The sequence below is a fragment of the Prionailurus viverrinus genome, chromosome B4 (assembly GCF_022837055.1).
Source record: "Prionailurus viverrinus isolate Anna chromosome B4, UM_Priviv_1.0, whole genome shotgun sequence".
In the NCBI taxonomy this organism is placed as follows: Eukaryota; Metazoa; Chordata; class Mammalia; order Carnivora; family Felidae; genus Prionailurus; species Prionailurus viverrinus.
In genome coordinates, this window is record NC_062567.1 from 79,721,332 (window position 1) to 79,741,669 (window position 20,338).

Below are 20,338 nucleotides of genomic sequence, written 5' to 3' on the forward strand. Positions count from 1 at the left end.
TGCCATTCTTGGACACAGTCCCTAGTGCCCTCTTTGCGTCCACCTTCGCCGCATCCCCCTCCTTTCCAGCGCGAGTCCGGGCTTGGAAGGCGTGAGCGCCTGTGGTGGGGACCGTGTTGCCGGTGTGGGTCCGCCGAAGAGTGGCGGGAACTCCGGCCGCCCCGACGGCGCGGTGACTTCAGTGTGGAAGAGGCAGCTGTTCTCCCAGGCGGCCGTGGGGGGCAGCAGAGGGGACCGCGACAGGTGCGGGAGCCCCTCCCGGGGTGGAAGTGAGAAGGCGGGCTTCGGGTCTGTTCCCAGGCTGGAAACCACCCCCGCCCCCCCCCCCCCCCGCCCCAAATCCCCGGGAGAGGCAGGGCCGGCGCCGGGTCTGGAGGAGGAAGCGGCCGGAGACAGTGCAATTTCACGCGGCCTCTGAGGCTCGGGTTCCTCGGCAGGGTAGATGAATTATGGGGTTTCGACGGGTTTCCGGGGAAACTGAGGTGGCCTGAGCGTGAGGCAAACACCTCCCTCCTCAAAAACACACACACAAAAAAAACATTCACGTTCAGAAAGAAAATCCCGCAAGTGACCCAACCGGCTGGGGGAGTCGAGTGATTTGGTTAATGGGCGAGGCCAACTTTCAGGGGGCGGGTTTTGGAGCGCTCTCCCCACCCCCATCACCTTTCCCCTTTGGAGACATTTGGGGGCGTTTGGAATCTCGCCCCCCCCCCCTTAGTCCAGCTCCCGAAGAAAAATTAGCGTGAGACCCATGCTCGATGTGCGTGGCCAAGCGGACAAACACTGGGGCGTGGGTCGCGCTCGGGACGGGCAGCCGGAGGCTACAGCCAGCTCCACGCCGGCCTCGCGCCGGAGGGGGCGCGGCCGTGACTCACCCCCTCCCCCTGCGCTCCCTCCTTCGCCCTCTCACAGACGTACACCCCTCCCCTACTATCCCGCCCTGGACTCTGGCTCCGGCTCCTATTGCAGTTTGCAACCTCCTCTGCCGCCGCTGCTAAGTCGCCGGCGGCTCAGGTGGCTCCGCTTCGATGTCCTAGTCCAGCACCCCCCCCCCACCCCCACCCCGGACCGGATTCGGCGGGGCTGCCTTCACCCTCTGCTGGAGTCATGAGGGCGAATGGGGCTCTGCAGGTGCTGGGCTTCTTTCTCAGCTTGGCCCGGGGCTCCGAGGTGGGCAACTCGCAGGCAGGTAAGTGGCACGAGGACACCCGCAGCCTCGGAACCAGGGATCCCGAACCGAGTGCGCCGAATTCTGGAGGGCAGGGGCAGCGGCTGGGGCGGGGCGAGGCTGGGGGTGCCCACCCCGGGTCCGCTGGGACCACCTAGGCGGAGACCGTCAGGCTCGGGTTCTCGGCGTGGTCCGGGCGGGGTTGGGATTCCTGAACCGCCCCCCTGCCCCTACACACACACACTCGCTCAGCAGCGCGTCGCCGACCCTCTAATTCGTCTTTCTCGGTGGGGCTGATGCCGAAACAGATCACACTTCTGAGGGTCCCTGTAGGGAGGGGAGCTGGGATCTCCGTTCTGTAAACGTGAGATGATGGGTGATTTAGGTCTTGGAGAAAGGGGTGGGGGGATGTCTCAGTTTGTTCCCCAACCGCGTCCCGGGGTTTCAGCACCTCCAGTTTCGTTGTTTTGCCGACAGGGCGGAGCTACGGAAGGGTTGGAGGGGGTTGTTGTTCTCTACTGTTGGAAAAACAAGACAGGCACCTCCTCTTCCGTGAGTTGGCCTGCCCTGGGAAGGGCTGAGAATAACCAAAGAGCTAAGTACAGGTGACATCAGGTGAGAGGCCACGCAGAGGCCGACCTCCCTCTTTTCCTCAGAATAATAGAGTGGCAGGTCCCCCCCCCCCCCCCCACTTGACCAACCTCGTTTTGTCAAGACCTAGATCAATTCAACTAATATTTATTGAGCAACTACTATGTATAAGGCTCCAGGCCAGGAGCTGTAGGGTCAAAGAGGTCCAATCTGTATTTCTCTTGTTTGTCTTTTTTCTCCCCAACCTGAGACCCAACAGGGCACCTCTCCTAACTTCTGAGCTTCCTGTCCTGGGAGTCCTTCCTAGACCCAGCTTCTCCCCCACCTACATTCTCTTTATTGTCTGACTCTGTCTCTCTTAGAGTCTAACAAGAGTCAGATTGCTCTTCTGTTCCTCCTGTCACTCCCATGCCACTGGAGCCCACCCCTTTGGGATATCTCTGGGATCGTGGACACCTGAGGGTGCTGGTGTTGCTCACATTGGAGGAATCCTATTGATCTCTTCCCCTCCCCCAGACCTCAGCTTGGGGTTTGGCACAGCCAGGGCCTCTTCCCCAGAGTGGGAGTGGGAGAAACACCTGTGCTTCCCCCACAGTTGCTGGGCCTAAATTTAGACCCTGGGATCTTGAGATGTGAACACTCCCAGCTGGTGAAGGGCGGGGGTGGGGGGGTCTGGGGATTGGAGTGGGAGGGACTGAATAGAATGACTGTATCACTGTCCCATCCAGACCCTTGGAATATTCAATCAGGAACCCAGGAGTCCCACATCCTGGCCACCTTCCCTGAGGGAGACAGGAGGCAGGCATGGTTGGGTCTCTTTACCCTTTATCTGGATCCTGCAGCCTCTGGGCATCCGGCCCTGTCTCAGTCCTTCTATAGCCCCTTTGTCCTGGCTGTGATGGGGGTGGGGGATATTGGAGAGGAGGCCTCTGGTTGAGGAAGGGCTGGAGATTCTTGGTCTGACCCACCCCAGTGCTCTCTACCAAAGGAGTGCCCAAACCCCTCCCTGTGCCCCTGGTCCCTGGGTATTATCCCCTTCCCCCAGCCCTCCTCCCCACGCTGCCTTGTTCCTCCTTAGAGATGTTTTTCATGCTCTCTTCCTGAAGAGGCCCTTTGCTCCCTGTTTGTGTAATATGGACTTTACCCTCAGGATGGCAGGGAACTGGGACCTCTAACACTGTAGCCTTCCAGACACATAGAGTCTTCACAAACACATAAAGGCAGGTGTGATGGATAGGGCCACCTGAATATTTCCTAATAAAGAAACCCAAGGACAGGGGCGCCTGGGTGGCGCAGTCGGTTAAGCGTCCGACTTCAGCCAGGTCACGATCTCACGGTCCGTGAGTTCGAGCCCCGCGTCAGGCTCTGGGCTGATGGCTCAGAGCCTGGAGCCTGTTTCCGATTCTGTGACTCCCTCTCTCTCTCTGCCCCTCCCCCGTTCATGCTCTGTCTCTCTCTGTCCCAAAAATAAATAAACGTTGAAGAAACCCAAGGACAGAACCAGTATGGGTTTCTGGGCCAGCAGGGGAGCTGTGTACATGCTTGTGTGTGTCGCAAGGGCACGTACACACACACATCACATACATACCCCACTTCTCTGTGCAGAAATCTTGACTCCTCCCTTATCTGGGGACAAGGGTTGGCACCTTGACTTGTAAGAGGGGTTGTCCTTCCAGGAAGGGGTTTGGGGTGGGGCTGTTCCCGAAATGACTAACCTTCCTAGTCTCTTTCCTTTCAGCCCAAGGACCCTAGAGTTCCCAGGATCCTCTGGGAGCTCCCAGCCAGTTTACCCCTCTGCTGGGTCTAGCCTACCCCGTTCCCATTGTGGGGAGCGATAGGGAATGGGAGCGCTCAAAAGTCAAGTGAGCAGACTAGGGGTGTATCTAGGAGGAGGGGTTGGGACCTCACTAATTTCCCTCCCTCCATTCCCACTCCCGCTTCCTAAGCTGCCAGCGCCTCAGGGAAGGGTGGTTGGAACAGGTGGAATCTACCCCCCCCCCCCTCCCCACAGTCTTTCACTGAGCCAGAGGAAGGAGACAGGGGTAGGGCTTAGGGTCCAAGATTTTCCATAGCCCCTATGTCCTCCATATGTACAAGGTCAAATGAACCCCCAAGACTGGCATGCCTTGTGAGGATTGCCATGTTACAAAACTTTTTAATGAATCTTTTGACAATGGAATTGGGTGGAAGGCTTAGAATCGGGGGAAGCCTCTGCTGTTTCTCTCCAGGCTACTGTGTATTTGTCGGAAAGTGTGATGCTGAGGAGCTGGGGTATGTTGGGACAGGGGAAGGGAGAAGGGAAGCCAGAATTTAGGAAGGGGGAAGGGGTGCAGGGTAGGCAACCAGCTCCTTATCTTCCAGCTTTAAAGACAAAGCTCACATTGACCCCCTCTCCCCACCAGAGCTCCCCCTTCTAGTGAGGTCACTTGTCTGAGGCCAAGGCTTGAGGGTGGAGGGGGGCGGGTGCTACTGAGGACAGGGTGTCTCGGGACAGGGTGGAGCAGCCCCCTCCTCCTAGATAGAATTGCCTCATTGTGGGCTGGACTGTGGCCCTGGGCACTGCCCCCACCCTCTGCCCCCATCCCACCCTCGGTAGACACAATAGGGGCTGTGTGCTAGCCCCAAAGAGATATTTATTCCAGGACCTAGAGAGAGGCAGGATGAGGGTAGAGAAGTAAGTACCCTGGTTGGAGAGGGGGAAGGGAAAAGAAGAGTAACAAGTTGTGGTCATTTTCTAACCTCTCTGAGGAGAAAAAAAAAACCTCCTACATCCTCTTTCATTAACTCCTTAGTACCCAAAGTAGCACCTGAAAGAGGCAAGAGGAGGCCCTGGTGGAAAGGGGAAGCCTGTTCACCTTTCTGTTCAGAGAGATAGTGAGGGGATTGTGAGAGAGGAGAGAGTTCAGGCTCTCAGTCCAACATGGGCCTTTGTGTCTGTCTCTGGGGCGGGGGGGTTGGGGGGGTGGGGTTGGATCATCTGCCTCTTGATCCTGTTGAATGTTACTGGAGTGGGGCAACCAAAGGGGGGGACCAAAGACCATCTGGGGGGGACCGGGCTAAAAACTTGTGTCCAGCTCTCTGCCACTCTCTGCCAGTCTGTCCCGGGACTCTGAATGGGCTGAGCGTGACTGGCGATGCCGAGAACCAGTACCAGACGTTGCACAAGCTCTACGAGAGGTGTGAGGTGGTGATGGGGAACCTTGAGATTGTGCTCACAGGACACAATGCTGATCTCTCCTTCCTGCAGGTTAGAGTGCCTGACTCCCTATCTCAACCTGTTTCCCCCTTAACTCCACCCACAGAAGCCTGGCATCTGGGACCTAGGGTCTGCCTCTGTAGCCAGGGATACACGGGAGCTGGCAATGAGAAGCGGGCAGGGGTGGCATAGTGTTCTGCAATGGGGGCTAATGCAGAGAGACCCCTGGGACCGATAGGCACTGGAAAGATGAGGAAGGGACTAAGCAAGGACCCTCCCGGCAAGAGGAGCTCTAAGAAAGAGAGGGTAGGAGATTAGAATTCCCCAGTCACTTCTGCTGCCTGTCTTCCTTTGCAGAAGGGACACACTAATGTGACACCAGCTCCTCTCCTACTCCAAAGTAGGAATCGGAAAGAATTTGAGGGGTTTAGGGATTCCTTAATGCTTTGGGGAGGGAGAGGAGATTGAGGCTTTTCGTCCTGTTGTCCCTCCCACTGACATGGTCTCTGTTCCATCACAGTGGATCCGAGAAGTGACCGGCTATGTCCTCGTGGCCATGAATGAGTTCTCTACACTGCCACTACCCAACCTCCGGGTGGTGCGGGGGACCCAGGTCTACGATGGGAAGTTTGCCATCTTTGTCATGTTGAACTATAACACCAACTCTAGCCATGCTCTGCGCCAGCTCCGCTTTACTCAGCTCACCGGTCAGTTCCTGATGATTCCTTCTAGTCTTGCCCCTCAACCAACCTGCAGACAGGTGCCTCCTCGATGGTAACCCGAGACTGCTCACTAAGTGCCCCTTTCATGGGGCCCACCATCTTGAACGTTGCAGTCTAAAGGTCCACTACTCCTTAAACCATATAGGGCCCTGATAGGGAGCAAAGGCGTCTGCGGCCCAGGGGGAAGGTCCTTATGTCCCATGGGTCTGGAGTTGGAGCTGGATCTGTTACCCACTCCTCTATCTTTACTTTTATTTTTATTAAAAAATTTTTTTAATGTTTATTCACTTTTGAGAGAAAGAGAGAGAGAGAGAGAGAGAGAGAGACAGAGGCATGAGCAGGAGAGGGGCAGAGAGAGGGAGACACAGAATCTGAAGCAGGCTCCAGGCTCTGAGCTGTCAGCGCAGAGCCCGACACGGGGCTTGAACTCATGGACTGCGAGATCATGACCTGAGCTGAAGTTGGATGCTTAACCTTAACCGACTGAGCCATCCAAGGGGTCCCCCGCCCCCACTCCTCTATCTTTAAAAAAAAATTTTTTTAACGTTTATTTATTTTTGAGACAGAGAGAGACAGAGCATGAACGGGGGAGGGTCAGAGAGAGGGAGACACAGAATCGGAAACAGGCTCCAGGCTCTGAGCTGTCAGCACAGAGCCCGACGCGGGGCTTGAACTCACGGACCGTGAGATCATGACCTGAGCCGAAGTCGGCTGCTCAACCCACTGAGCCACCCAGGCGCCCCTCCTCTATCTTTATAGTACAGTGTAGTTTGATGTCCCTCCTTCCCCAGGAATGAGGATCCTATCTCCTCCCCCTCATAATTCCCCACTGGCTGGGGAAACATGAGAGTTAGATGCCGCATGGCTACCTTGTACTTCTCCCTGTCCCTGTCAGTTGGAAAACACACAGGTAGGGCGGGGGAAGGAGGTGGCTGAGTCAGGGATCTTCTCTCTTGCTTTCCCTTCCCCTCCCCCACTGGCTAAACCGGATTTGGACAGGTGTCTGAGGAGGCAGAAGTTTTCTTTTGGCCTGGCTCCTCCTCTACATTACAAGGCAAGCCTTTTCTGCAGTTCGGATTTAATTAGACATATTCATCTGTCCCTTCTCCCCTCTTTCTGAGTCTTGGGTGGCCTTTTGGGTTGGTGGGGTGTGTAGGGAAGAGGAGGTCTGCTGCAGCCCTTAAGCCTGTCACTTCTCTTCCCTGTCTCAGAGATTCTGTCAGGGGGTGTTTATATTGAGAAGAATGATAAACTTTGTCACATGGACACAATCGACTGGAGGGACATCGTGAGGGACCGAGATGCCGAGATAGTGGTGAAGGACAATGGCAAGAGCTGTGAGTGAACATGATCAAGACTGCTCCCCTGCCCCCACCAAACCAGAGTGACCCCTTTCCCATCATCATTATATCCTTAATTCGAACCCACCTCTCCACTGAAAAAACACCTCAGGCTCCAGAGTCAAGGAGCCTGCCAGGAGGGAGGAGGTCAGTCTCCTAGAACCCAAACCCTAGAAGCAATATGTGAAGAAAAGGAGCAGAAGATCTGTTACTAAGTGAGGAATCCAGATCTTTGAGCTCCATATCCACATCTTTTTCCATTATAACGTTTTCCATTCTCCCTGGAACCTACCCTTGATCAAGATCTGCTGTCCCTGTCCACTCACACATATTCCTGCTGGGTTCAGTTTGCCAAGGAGGAAACAAGTTCCTGGGTTCAGACTGGGGCTGAGCTTGGCAATTGCCCCAGACCCACCCCTTCAACTGCCCTGTGGGTGGTATGGAGGTGTGGCTCCACCCGTTGTTGACAGGTTCACTTGAGCCCGGCCCTGCTCTGGAAAGGCAAGGAGGGACACTGCCCTGGCTCTTTGCTTCCTGGGACTGGGGTGTCTGTGTGCTGACATCATACCCTGTTGATTCAAGCAAGGCTTTCTTAGCCCTGACAGCCCTTTGTGTTGCTTTCCTTCCCAACCAGGTCCCCCCTGTCATGAGGCCTGCAAGGGGCGCTGCTGGGGTCCTAGACTGGAAGACTGCCAGACATGTGGGTTTTCTCCCTTCTAAAAACTTCAAGTTCATACACTTTCATATCCCTGCCCACCCCAATCTATGTTAACACTGGGAGTAGGGACAAGCCTAGAGGGCAAGAGAGTGAGCAGTGGTCTCAGAATACAGTCTTTTTTTTTTTTTTAATATTTATTTATTTTTCAGAGAGACAGAGAGACAGAGTGTGAGCGGGGGAGGGGCAGAGAGAGAGGGGGAGACAGAATCTGAAGGAGGCTCCAGGCTCTGAGCTGTCCGCACAGAGCCTGACATGGGGCTCGAACTCATGAACCGTGAGATAATGACCTGAGCCAAAGTCAGTCACTTAACCGACTGAGCCACCCAGGTGCCCCTCAGAATACAGTCTTAAGAGCCCTGACAGCCATGCTTTCTCTCTTTCTATAGTGACCAAGACCATCTGTGCCCCTCAGTGTAATGGTCACTGCTTTGGGCCCAACCCCAACCAGTGCTGCCATGATGAGTGTGCAGGGGGCTGCTCAGGCCCTCAGGATACAGACTGCTTTGTATGTACCACCATTTGCCTGGGTTCTGAAATGGGGATGTGGGCTTTGGGAGGAGGTCGGGGTACGTACATAACGCGAGTTTTATGAATCTCCTGTGTTCCTAGGCCTGTCGACTCTTCAATGACAGTGGGGCGTGTGTACGCCAGTGTCCACAGCCTCTCGTTTACAACAAGCTAACTTTCCAGCTGGAACCCAATCCCCACACCAAGTATCAGTATGGTGGAGTTTGTGTAGCCAGCTGTCCCCGTAAGTGTCTAAGGAGAGGAACAATGGTCGTGGAAACTAGATTTTAGACAACATTTGAGGAGGTAAAAGGGATCAAGTTGGGTGGTAAATAGAGGATGTAGGTTGTGATCACCTGACAACCTCCAGTGAATGATCCCTATGCCCTACTCCCCCATCTGCTTCCCCATGATTTCTAGTAATTGCTCCTAGTTCTGAAACAAAGAGCAAAGGGCCTTTCTAATCCATAGGACAGTGCTTCAGGAGCCTTCGGTGGTAAGTTGGGGCAGATCCAGCAAAGAGCAGGAGGGAGCAATGTTCAGTTGGTGGTTGGCAGTGTTCCTCCCTTGTCACTAATGGCACCTTCGTCTTTCCTAGATAACTTTGTGGTAGATCAAACATCTTGTGTCCGGGCCTGTCCTCCTGACAAGATGGAAGTAGATAAAAATGGACTCAAGATGTGTGAACCTTGTGGGGGGCTGTGCCCTAAAGGTGAGTAGGAGATGGCAAGGAGTTGGCAAAAAGACCTCCTTTCCCCAGAGACCAATCAGGCCCCGCCCACTGAGCCTCTGTTGTGTTTGCAGCCTGTGAGGGGACGGGCTCCGGGAGCCGCTTCCAGACTGTGGACTCTAGCAACATTGATGGGTTTGTGAACTGCACCAAGATCCTGGGCAACCTGGACTTTCTTATCACTGGCCTCAATGGGTTAGAGACTCTGCTTTCCTTTTCTAATCCCTCACCCCATCCAGCCCCTCACACTTCACTACATTTGGTTCAGCTCTCCATATATGCAGCTGATTAAGAATATAAGTCATAACATTTTTTTTTTTATTTTTTTTCAATGTTTATTTATTTTTGGGACAGAGAGAGACAGAGCATGAACGGGGGAGGGGCAGAGAGAGAGGGAGACACAGAATCGGAAACTGGCTCCAGGCTCTGAGCCATCAGCCCAGAGCCTGACGCAGGGCTCGAACTCCCGGACCACGAGATCGTGACCTGGCTGAAGTCGGACGCTTAACCGACTGCGCCACCCAGGCGCCCCTAAGTCATAACATTTTAAAAGTCACACAGTACCTGACCATGCCTAACTCCGTCTCCCACCCAGGGCTTGAAGCTTGAATCCCCTCAGAGACATCCCTAAGCAATCTGATACCATTTAGCTGAGTGGCAAGAGACAAGGACATGGTGTCCTCTTTTTTTTTTTAAGATTTTAGTTATAAGTAATCTCTACAACCAACGTGGGGCTCGAACTCACAACCCTAAGATCAAGAGTCTCATGTTCCACCGACTGAGGCAGCCAGGTGCCCCTGCCTGAATCAGTTTTTTTTAATGTTTCTTTCTTTATTTTTGAGAGAGAGAGAGGGAGACAAAGAATGCCAAACAGACTCTGCACCCTCAGCATGGAGCTCGACGCTGGGCCCAAACCCACGAACTGCGAGATCATGACCTGAGCTAAAATCAAGAGTCTTACACTTAACCAACTGAGCCACCCAGGAACCCCCTAAATCAGTTATTTAACGAGAGTTGCCACATGATGGTTTTCTAATTCCATTAATCCTTTTACATTCATTTGTTGGCATTTCAGTGTTAGGAAGAGTCTCCCCTTCCCATTTATTTGTTTATTCAATAATACCTATTTCATTCAATTTTTTATAATCTTTTACAGTCATTATTTTGGTGTTCAGTTATCTCTGAACTGGCCAATGGGGGCACTTCCATACCGTTTGGCATAAGATGCTGTAAACTCATGTTATATTTTTCCTGCCCTAGCCCTTTCTCCAAGGAGCCCTGTTCCCTTTCAGTGGAGGATGGTGTTTAGAAACTAAGTTCTGAGCCTAGGCATGCTTGTTGCTACTGGGTTCTACCTCTACCTTGTCAACTGGTTTTTACTATTCTTTCCAGCGACCCCTGGCACAAGATCCCTGCCCTGGACCCTGAGAAGCTCAATGTCTTCCGGACAGTACGGGAGATCACAGGTGAGTGATCTTGTCTGAGAGGAATAGGTAAACCACTGGCACAAATTGCTACGTAACTACTTATAAAATCATGTCCCAAGCAACAGGGGAAGGACCAACAGAACCTGAGAAAGCAAGGGGCAAAGATTCCCTGCTCACATACTTCTCTCTGGCCCCCCAGGTTACCTGAACATCCAATCCTGGCCTCCCCACATGCACAACTTCAGTGTCTTTTCCAACCTGACAACCATTGGGGGCAGGAGCCTCTACAAGTGAGTAGTAAAGAGTGTGGAGGTAATAGCATCTCCAGGCAATGAACCCTGTTTCGTAGGCATCCTTGCGTGAAGTACAAGGTGTTGTGTCATACAGCAGTCCCAAAGGGTCTGCCAGTCTGAAGAGGAAAAGGCAAAAGGAAGGGGTGTCCGTCTCAGTGATCTGACTGTCCCAGAGCAAATTTGTTGAATGAACATGAATCCACTGCATGGTCATTTTTCCCCCTTCTCATCCTGTCTCCTTGTTCTCAGCCGGGGCTTCTCATTGTTGATCATGAAGAACTTGAATATAACATCGTTAGGCCTCCGATCTTTGAAAGAAATCAGTGCCGGGCGTATCTACATAAGCGCCAATAGGCAGCTGTGCTACCACCATTCTCTGAACTGGACCCGGCTGCTGCGGGGGCCTCCGGAAGAGAGACTAGACATCAAACATAACCGGCCCCGCAGAGACTGCGGTGAGGGACACAGCCCCCAGGGTGGTGGGAAGAGGAGGTCAGGGAGGAGAGAGTACAGTGTAAGGACTGTCCGCCCCGGAAGTAGAAGGGATGGGGGTGGAACCAAGGAGAGGGACATGTCGAGCTGGAGGCGGTTATGAGGAAGAGTTCCAAAGAGGGCATGTTAGAGCTCTGACTCCTCCTAACTCACTCCTTCCTTTCCAGTGGCAGAGGGCAAAGTATGTGATCCCCTGTGCTCCTCTGGGGGATGCTGGGGCCCAGGTCCTGGTCAGTGCCTATCCTGTCGAAACTACAGCCGAGGCGGTGTCTGTGTGACCCACTGCAACTTTCTGAATGGGTAATAGTGAGGGGCGAGAGAGTCAAGAAGGGATTGGGGGGGGGGGGGGGGTTGGGACCCCGGGATGGAGCTGTTCAGGTGGCACCTGAAAGCCGTTAGATAACTCTCTGCATATGCCTTGGTGGGAATGAAGAAGGGGACCCTGTGGTTGGGGGATCAGGAAGTAAAAGTCAGGACTTAGAAGTGACCCCCTCCTTTAACCCTCCATTGCAGGGAGCCTCGTGAGTTTGCCCATGAGGCTGAATGCTTCTCCTGTCACCTGGAGTGCCAACCCATGGAGGGTAGTGCCACGTGCAATGGCTCGGTACAGTAGCAACACCAGGATCTCTAAGGGAGAGAGGGCAAGGGCAACACTTGAAGGTCCTGGGAATGATATGGCCAGATCCCAAGGCCAACACAGGGAGGCCAGATAACACTAGGGTCTATGGGTGAAGCCTCTTGAATGGCTGGGTTGGTCCTTGCTGGGAGGTATGAAATTGACATTGGCATCCCATCCTTCCCGCCCTTCTCTCTTCCACCCAGGGCTCTGATGCATGTGCTCAGTGTGCCCATTTTCGAGATGGGCCTCACTGTGTGAGCAGCTGCCCCTATGGAGTCCTTGGTGCCAAGGGCCCCATCTACAAGTACCCAGATTCTCAGAATGAATGTCGGCCCTGCCATGAGAACTGCACCCAGGGGTCAGTGATGGGCTGATGTGGGGGGAAGGGGAGAACATAAAACTAGGGGGAAAGTAGAGGGTAAAAGGGAGCTGAAAGAAGAAAGGAACTATGACTTAAGAATCACTCTCAGCTGCATAATGAAGGATTGGAGAAAGGGAATCTCAGTAACAGCATACAATTATACCACAGTTTTGAGAACCTGGAATAACCCCAGCTCAGGGGAGTTTCATTCAAGAGAGGGACTCAGGAAGGGATGGCAAGCTAGAGTTGGGGGCCATGTCTTGGAATATGATTTGGGCTCCAGGATGGGACACTATGGTAGGATCTGAAACGGTGTCATATGTTGAGGCTGTCAGAATTGAGCTTCCTATGGGAGTCTCCCAAGCTCCCATTTAAGGAGGTGACTTTGTTCTCCAGGTGTAAGGGACCAGAGCTACAAGACTGTTTAGGCCAAACACCAGCACTGATCAGGTATGATGGGCTTGGAGATTTAGGAAGCTGGGGATATTTGGGAGAGAAGCTAGGGAGGGGGCAGTTACCTGCTGGGAAGAGATGACTCTATTCATTTTGACCTTCTATATACACCACTATCACTGGACTCAGAGACACAAGAATCCAGGCTTCTGGCCTTCCCTTCTGAAGATTAGCTTGTAGTAGCCTCAGGAGGTCCAGATTTAGGCTAACCCTTTCAGTGCTCAAAGACATGTGTATGTGTGAATGTTAATTTCTTGTACCAAATCTGTACCATAAATGACATTTGTTTTTTTGTTTTGTTTTATTTTGGTTATTGTTGTTTTAAAGGATGTTTGTTTGTTTGTTTATTTATTTATAGAAAGGGAGAGAGAGAGTGCAAGCAGGGGAGGGGCAGAGAGAGAGAGAGAATCCAAGCAGGCTCCACACTATCAGTGTGGAGCTTGACACGGGACTTGAATTCCCTAACTGTGAGATCATGACCTGAGCCAGAATCAAGAGTCTGACACTTAATTGATTGAACCACCCAGGCGCCCCGGCATAGGTGATATTTGTAAGGGAGGTGTAGGCCTAGGATAATGCTGGGCTTCTCTATCCCACAGCAAAACCCATCTGGCAATGGGTTTAACAGTGGTAGTAGGATTGGCAGTGGTTTTCCTGATCCTGGGAGGCACTTTTCTCTATTTGCGTGGGCGCCGGATTCAGAATAAGAGGGCTATGAGGCGCTACTTGGAACGGGGTGAGGTAAGTGCCTAGCCTAATCTTGAAAGGTACCCCATACCATCACTCTTTAAGAGCCTCCTTTCCCAGAGATTTGATCCTTTTCTTCAAGGAGGTAGTATGGCCCATTAGAAAGAACTCTGGCCAGAAAAATGGGAGACATGCATCCTAGTCCTGATTTTGCCATTAATTTGCCACATGATTTTGAAGTTACTTTCCTTCTCTGTGCCACATTTTATGCACATGTACACAAGAAATAACATTCATCCTTACAGAATGGCTGTAAGGGTGAAAGGGGTTGATGTATGTGGAAATGCTTTGGAAAGCATAGGGAACTGTAAAGAAGTATTCAAGGTGACAGCATTAGCAACTCTTCCCCCTTCCCTCCATCAAAGGGGAAACCCAACCCTCTTAATTGCTGGTCTCATGAACACAAAAAACTTCCTCAGTCCTTAGGGTCTGTTACTCCCCAATAAGCTTGCAACGCTTCTTAAGACTAAAGACAATTCCTCTTCTTGCTCCCACCCCTTTGGCCTTTGTGGCTCTGAGCATCCACCTATAGGGAGAGAGTTGGAATGGGGCATGGCAATGGGCTTGAGTATTTTCTTCCCTTCTGCTCTTCAGAGCATAGAACCTCTGGATCCCAGTGAGAAGGCTAACAAAGTCTTGGCCAGAATCTTCAAAGAAACAGAGCTGAGGAAGCTTAAAGTGCTTGGCTCGGGCGTCTTTGGAACTGTGCACAAAGTGAGTGGCCTGCAGAAAGTCTGTGGAGGAGGAGGGGAAAGATCTAGGGTGAAGGAGAGAAAGATTGAGGGAAAGGGCTAGCCTGGGGAGAATGACCTTTGGCTGACTCCTGTCCAAAACTTCTTAGGGAGTGTGGATTCCTGAGGGTGAATCAATCAAGATTCCAGTCTGCATTAAAGTCATTGAGGATAAGAGTGGACGGCAAAGTTTTCAAGATGTGACAGACGTAAGTGAGGGAAGGGTGTTCTGTATGCCACTGGAAAAGAGGTCAATATTAGATATGCTTATGTAAAGGCATGGTCCTGTGTCAGTAAGTACTGTTAACCATACTGATGTCCTTGAATGTTGGGATAGCCCTGATCTGGGTGTACGTATGTGGACCTGTTTGATCCCTGGATAACCCCTCTTGTGTCTCTTAGCACATGCTGGCCATTGGCAGCCTAGACCATGCCCACATTGTACGGCTGCTGGGACTGTGCCCAGGGTCATCTCTGCAGCTTGTCACTCAGTACTTGCCTCTGGGCTCCCTGCTGGATCACGTGAGACAACACCGTGGAGCACTGGGGCCCCAGCTACTGCTCAACTGGGGAGTACAGATTGCCAAGGTGAGAGGAACCTGGAGAAGTCCTATGACTGAACTGCCTGGCTGATGGCTGGCAGGGAGTTGAAATTCGGAGGTGCCTTTAGGGTTTGGGATGATTCTGGATCTCAAGGAGCAACTCCCCCAACCTTGAGAATACTTCCTTCCTCTGTAGGGTATGTACTACCTTGAGGAGCATGGTATGGTGCATAGGAACTTGGCTGCCCGAAATGTGCTACTGAAGTCACCCAGTCAGGTTCAGGTGGCAGATTTTGGGGTGGCGGACCTGCTGCCCCCTGACGATAAGCAGCTACTACACAGTGAGGCCAAGGTGAGGTGACACAAAGGGCTGGGTAAGGAGGTGGGGGTGGAGTGAAGCATGGGGACAGGAAGCAGTCAGTGGTCTCCTTCAGAGGCAAAGAGATGCTTCATGGTAAGTTCAAGGAGAGGAACTTGGAGATGTCAGAAGTACGAGTTCAGAAAGCAACAGAGAAAAGAGTGATAGAGAACTTGGGGTTTAGAAGTGCTAAGAAAATTTTTAGAAATCAACTTTTGCCTTCAATTCCCCAGACTCCAATTAAGTGGATGGCCCTCGAGAGTATCCATTTTGGGAAATACACACACCAGAGTGACGTCTGGAGCTATGGTCAGTCCATCTGGATACCCTCCATATCATCACTGGCCCAAATCCCATAGTTGCCTTTTGAGAGACCCCTTCTTAGAATTTCTAGGCCCTTCGGATCTTTGTGTTAGATTAAATTCTGCCTCCCCTTAGTCTTCATGCCATGTCTACTATTTTGCCATCAACTAGTCATGTCTTCCTATACCAGGAGTGACAGTTTGGGAGCTGATGACCTTTGGGGCAGAGCCCTATGCTGGGCTACGACTGGCTGAAGTACCAGACCTGCTAGAGAAGGGGGAGCGATTGGCGCAGCCTCAGATCTGTACCATTGATGTGTACATGGTCATGGTCAAGTGTGAGTTACCTGCTGATCCTAGCCTTTTTTTTTTTTTTTTTTTTACATGTTTATTTCTTTATTTTGAGAGAGAGTGGGAGTACGAGCAGGGGAGGGGCAGAGAGAGAGGGAAAGAGAGAATCCCAAGCAGGCTCTGTGCTGGCAGCATAGAGCCCGACTCAGGGCTCAGTCTCACGAACCGTGAGATCATGACCTGAGCCAATCAAAAGTTGGATGTTCAACCTCCTGAGCCATCTACGTACCCCTGATCCCCCAGCCATTTTCTAACTGACTTCCCTCCCTACTCCACTTCCCTCTTATGGCTCTACTTCTACATCTTGCCCCTAGGTTGGATGATTGATGAGAATATTCGCCCAACCTTTAAAGAACTAGCCAATGAGTTTACCAGGATGGCCCGAGACCCACCACGGTATCTGGTCATAAAGGTGAGAAGGAGCTAGTTGTTGTCAAGGAGATCTAGAGGAAAGCAGACTTGGCAGGGCAGGAACGAGGATCCACCTTAACAATCACCTGTCCCTACAGAGAGAAAGTGGGCCTGGAATACCCCCTGGGGCAGAACCCCCTGCTCTGACAAACAAGGAACTGGAGGAAGTGGAGCTGGAGCCAGAACTTGAGCTGGACCTGGACTTGGAATCAGAGGAGGATGGCCTGGCAGCCACACTAGGCTCTGCTCTCAGCCTGCCAGTTGGAACACTTAATCGGCCCCGTGGGGTAAGGTACTTCCCAGCGCTTCAAGACTTTCTGCACCCTGAGCCCTCTACGTACCTGCACCCTCATGAACCCCACTGATACCTAAATTAACTACTCAAAGCCCCCCATGGTGAGTAGATTTCTCCTTTAATCAAACTTCTTCTTCACTTTTTTTCATCCTAGAGCCAGAGCCTTTTAAGCCCATCATCTGGCTATATGCCTATGAACCAGGGTAATCTTGGGGAGGCCTGCCAGGTAAGGTCTGTCTCTTTGAGGGGCTACTGCAAGGCTAGGTGGCAGTGTCTTAGGATCCATAGGGGCAGTGTGGGACACTTTAGAAACATTTTAGGGTTTTTTGTTTTGTTTTTTGTGGGTTTTTTTAAGTATTTATTTTTGAGAGAGAGACAGGGTGCGAGCAGGGGAGGGGGAATGGGAGAGGGAGACACAGAATTTGAAGCAGGCTCCAGGCTCCAAGGTGTCTGCACAGAGCCCAATGCAGGGCTCAAACCTATGAACTGTGGGATCATGACCTGAGCTGAAGTGGGATGCTTAACTGACTGGGCCACCTAGGCACCCCAAAACCTTTGAGGTTTAATCAGTGTCCTACAAAAAAAGAAGGCTATGAACAACCCAGTCTCCTAAACAAATATCTCTTTCTTTGTCTCTGTGTAAATCTCTGTTTTACTTTCCTCCTTAGGAGTCTGCAGTCTGTGGGGGTGGTGAGCGGTGTCCCCGTCCAGTCTCCCTGCACCCACTGCCACGGGGACGCCTGGCATCAGAGTCTTCAGAAGGCCATGTGACAGGCTCTGAGGCTGAGCTCCAGGAGAAGGTGTCAATGTGTAGGAGCCGGAGCCGGAGCCCACGGCCACGTGGAGACAGTGCCTACCATTCCCAGCGCCACAGCCTGCTCACTCCTGTCACCCCACTCTCCCCACCAGGATTAGAGGAAGAGGATGTCAATGGATATGTCATGCCAGATGCACACCTCAAAGGTGCCTGACTCTTCCTAGGGTTTTCCTCAGATCTTTCTCTAATCCTTTCCCCAGGCTTATCCTAATCCTTTTATCTTCTCTGATCTTTTTTATTTATTTTTGAGAGAGAACACTGCTCTTGCAAGCAAGGGAGGGGCAGAGAGAGAGACAGACAGACAGACAGTCCCAGACAGGCTCCACACTGTCAGCACAGAGCCCGATGTGGAGCTGGATCCCATGAACCTGGAGATCATGACCTGAGCCGAAATCAAGAGTTGGATGCTTAACTCACTGAGCCACCCAGGCGCCCCTTGTCTTCTCTGATCTTATCCCTCCCTTTTCATTTTTTCCTAACTTTCCCCCACTTCCCACTGCCTACTACCATGTTCTCCACATACCTAGCCTCTCTTCTCAATCTCCAGGTACTCCCTCCTCCCGGGAGGGCACCCTTTCTTCAGTGGGCCTCAGTTCTGTCCTGGGTACTGAAGAAGAAGATGAAGATGAGGAATATGAATACATGAACCGGAGAAGAAGGCGCAGTCCGCCTCGTCCCCCTAGGCCTAGCTCTCTTGAGGAGCTGGGTTATGAGTACATGGATGTGGGATCAGACCTCAGCGCTTCCCTGGGCAGCACACAGAGTTGCCCACTCAACCCTGTGCCAATCATGGCCACTGCTGGCACAACCCCGGATGAGGACTATGAATATATGAATCGGCGACATGGTGGGGGAGCTCCTGGGGGAGATTACGCAGCTATGGGGGCCTGCCCAGCAGCTGAACAAGGGTATGAAGAGATGAGAGCTTTCCAGGGGCCTGGACACCATGCCCCCCATGTCCACTGTGCCCGCCTCAAAACTCTACGTAGTTTAGAAGCCACTGACTCCGCTTTTGATAACCCTGATTACTGGCACAGCAGGCTTTTCCCCAAGGCTAATGCTCAGAGAACATAACCCTGCTTCCTAAAGTACTCAGGGAGCATTTCATGGCAGCTAGTGCCTCTAGAGGGTACTCATCTTCTCCCTAGTCCCTCCCTCACAGGTCTCAGCCCCATTTCCCCAGTCCCAGACAATTCCATTCAACCCTTGGAGGCTTTTAAACACTTTGACACAAAATTCTTGTGGTATGTAGCCAGCTGTGCACTTTTCTTCTCTTTCCCATTCCTGGGAAAGGAGGTTTTCCCTATTTTGTGTGCTTTCCTAATCCCATTCCTCAGCTTCCTCAGGGGGACTCCCTGGAGATATGAAGGATTACTCCCATGTCCCTTTTTTTCAGACTCTGACTTGTTGAGATTAGGCTTTAAAGTGTGCTTGTGTTTCCCATCAGACTCCTAAGGAAGAGGAAACAGGGGTACCCTAGCAGGGGAAAGTAAAATTTATGACTCAGTCCCCTGGAAAGAATGGAAAGCTTCAAATCTTGAGTGAAGAAAGAGATTGGGCATAGATATTACTATTAATTGAGCATTTACAATGCCAGCCGTCATCCTAAAGTTTGCCTACATTATGTCACCTGATCCTTACAACAGTTCTGTGAGCTAGGGATTATCCCATTTTACAAAAAAAGGAAACTGAGCCTTAAAGAGATTAAGTAAGTGGCAGGTTCAGGATTCAGAATCGTCCAATGAAGGTTTTCTTACTGTAAGATATCAAAGAAAAGTGATGTAAGTCAGAGTCCTTGTAAGGGGCGTTGTCTTCTTATTTTTGCACTGAATCAAGCCCAACAACCACAGCCTCCTCCTACACCCAGGCTTCTCATCTCAGGAAGTGGGGGTAATGGGGTGGTCAGAAGGAAAAATAACTGGACATTTTTGTGTAAACCATACCCTACATGTGCTGTAAATGATCACTTCTCACCCAAGGGACAGATCATAACGGTCCCAAGAGCCACTTTTAGGGTCTATTCTCATCCAGTAGTGGGAACTTTCCAGTTGGAATAGAAAGAGGACCCAGCTTCAGGCCTCTGTCCCCTTGGATGGAAAACGGGGTATCTTTTGTATCCGTGAAGTTTTTTGTTTTGTTTTTATACATGCTTGAATAAAAATACCAAAGTTTTTCAGCTTCCCGACTGTCAAATGAAGAAGACCTTTGGTGTGTGGGATAGATCATCCCTTTGCTCTTCAGCAATGGATAACTACCAACCACAGCATGCCGCCTTGTGTCTTCTGACAATCCTACTCTGTCCCTTGCAGCTTTCTCCAGCCCTACTTTTCTGAAGACAAGCATAACACACAGTCCTTTTCATTTAAGGCTTTTACTAGAAATCTCTACAGGGCAGCCACTTGGGAATAACAAAAACAAGAAAACCCACGTTTGGGAAAATAAGAAAGCCTGATAGATGTGGTCCCTCAAGAGATGGAACACTAAAACTCCCATATGTTTCAGAACTCTCATTCTCTTGAAAAAGTCTGTATCAACACTTCCCTCAAAGTGTTGCCATCAAAGCCTACTGTTGGAGCAATGGTGCCATCTTCAGTGGGACTCTCCGGACTATAGCTGCCCAGTTAGCCCCTACTCCTTGTACTCTAGGTCTCCTTCCATAGGAGTTCCATAGTTCTTGCCCCTCCCCGTTCTCCCAGCACCGGAGGATGATTGGACCGGCTGAGCCGGTCCCGCCAGCCGCTCCAGGGATCCGAGGGAGGGCGCACCCAGCCTCCCTGTCCTTAATGTAGCCACTCCCTCCTCGCCTGAGTTCCACCCTGCTCCACCCAGCCCCACTGCCTAAACACCCATCGCCCCGCTGTAGCTCCGCCCCTTCTCCCTTAGCCCGCCCCTCTCTATTACGGGTTCTCGCTCCGTGCTCCTGGTGGATGTGGTTTTTCCGGGAGAGACCACGCTTCCCATGAAGCTCACCAACTGCTCCGCCTTCCCGCCGGAGCCTGACCCTTCCCAGAGTGCTTGGCGATTCCGGCGTGCGAGGCCCTTGGAGGGCAAGGCCCCAGGGCCTGGCTTAAGAGCGCGAAAGGCGAACTGGGAATTGTAGTTCAAGAGTCCGCAAAGTCGACTAGAGGCGGCCTGTAGAAGGGACTCGTTGTCCCAGCGTGCCTTGC

At 51.9% G+C, this 20,338-nt stretch overlaps 1 protein-coding gene across 1 annotated transcript; it reads left to right on the top strand.

The window, feature by feature from the left end:
- The first annotated feature begins 809 nt into the window (after nt 1-809).
- ERBB3 (erb-b2 receptor tyrosine kinase 3) lies at nt 810-18,642 on the top strand. Its single transcript, XM_047865795.1, has 28 exons — nt 810-1,189; nt 4,855-5,006; nt 5,476-5,662; nt 6,889-7,014; nt 7,652-7,717; nt 8,122-8,240; nt 8,345-8,486; nt 8,841-8,954; nt 9,047-9,167; nt 10,365-10,438; nt 10,599-10,689; nt 10,942-11,147; nt 11,352-11,484; nt 11,698-11,788; nt 12,007-12,161; nt 12,561-12,614; nt 13,217-13,358; nt 13,959-14,078; nt 14,206-14,304; nt 14,498-14,683; nt 14,834-14,989; nt 15,229-15,304; nt 15,489-15,635; nt 15,963-16,060; nt 16,158-16,346; nt 16,509-16,580; nt 17,023-17,317; nt 17,719-18,642. The coding sequence occupies exons 1-28, from the start codon at nt 1,108-1,110 to the stop codon at nt 18,243-18,245; spliced, it is 4,020 nt and encodes a 1,339-aa protein (XP_047721751.1). The 5' UTR covers nt 810-1,107; the 3' UTR covers nt 18,246-18,642.
- Nucleotides 18,643-20,338: the final 1,696 nt, after the last annotated feature.

What these genes read in the sequence shown, in the direction of transcription:
- ERBB3 (XM_047865795.1), top strand. Translation starts at nt 1,108, where the DNA reads ATGAGGGCGAATGGGGCTCTGCAGGTGCTGGGCTTCTTTCTCAGCTTG. An exon ending in TTGTGTAGCCAGCTGTCCCC is followed by an intron (nt 8,487 to 8,840) that starts GTAAGTGTCTAA and finishes CGTCTTTCCTAG; the next exon opens with ATAACTTTGTGGTAGATCAA. An exon ending in ATCTTGGGGAGGCCTGCCAG is followed by an intron (nt 16,581 to 17,022) that starts GTAAGGTCTGTC and finishes TTTCCTCCTTAG; the next exon opens with GAGTCTGCAGTCTGTGGGGG.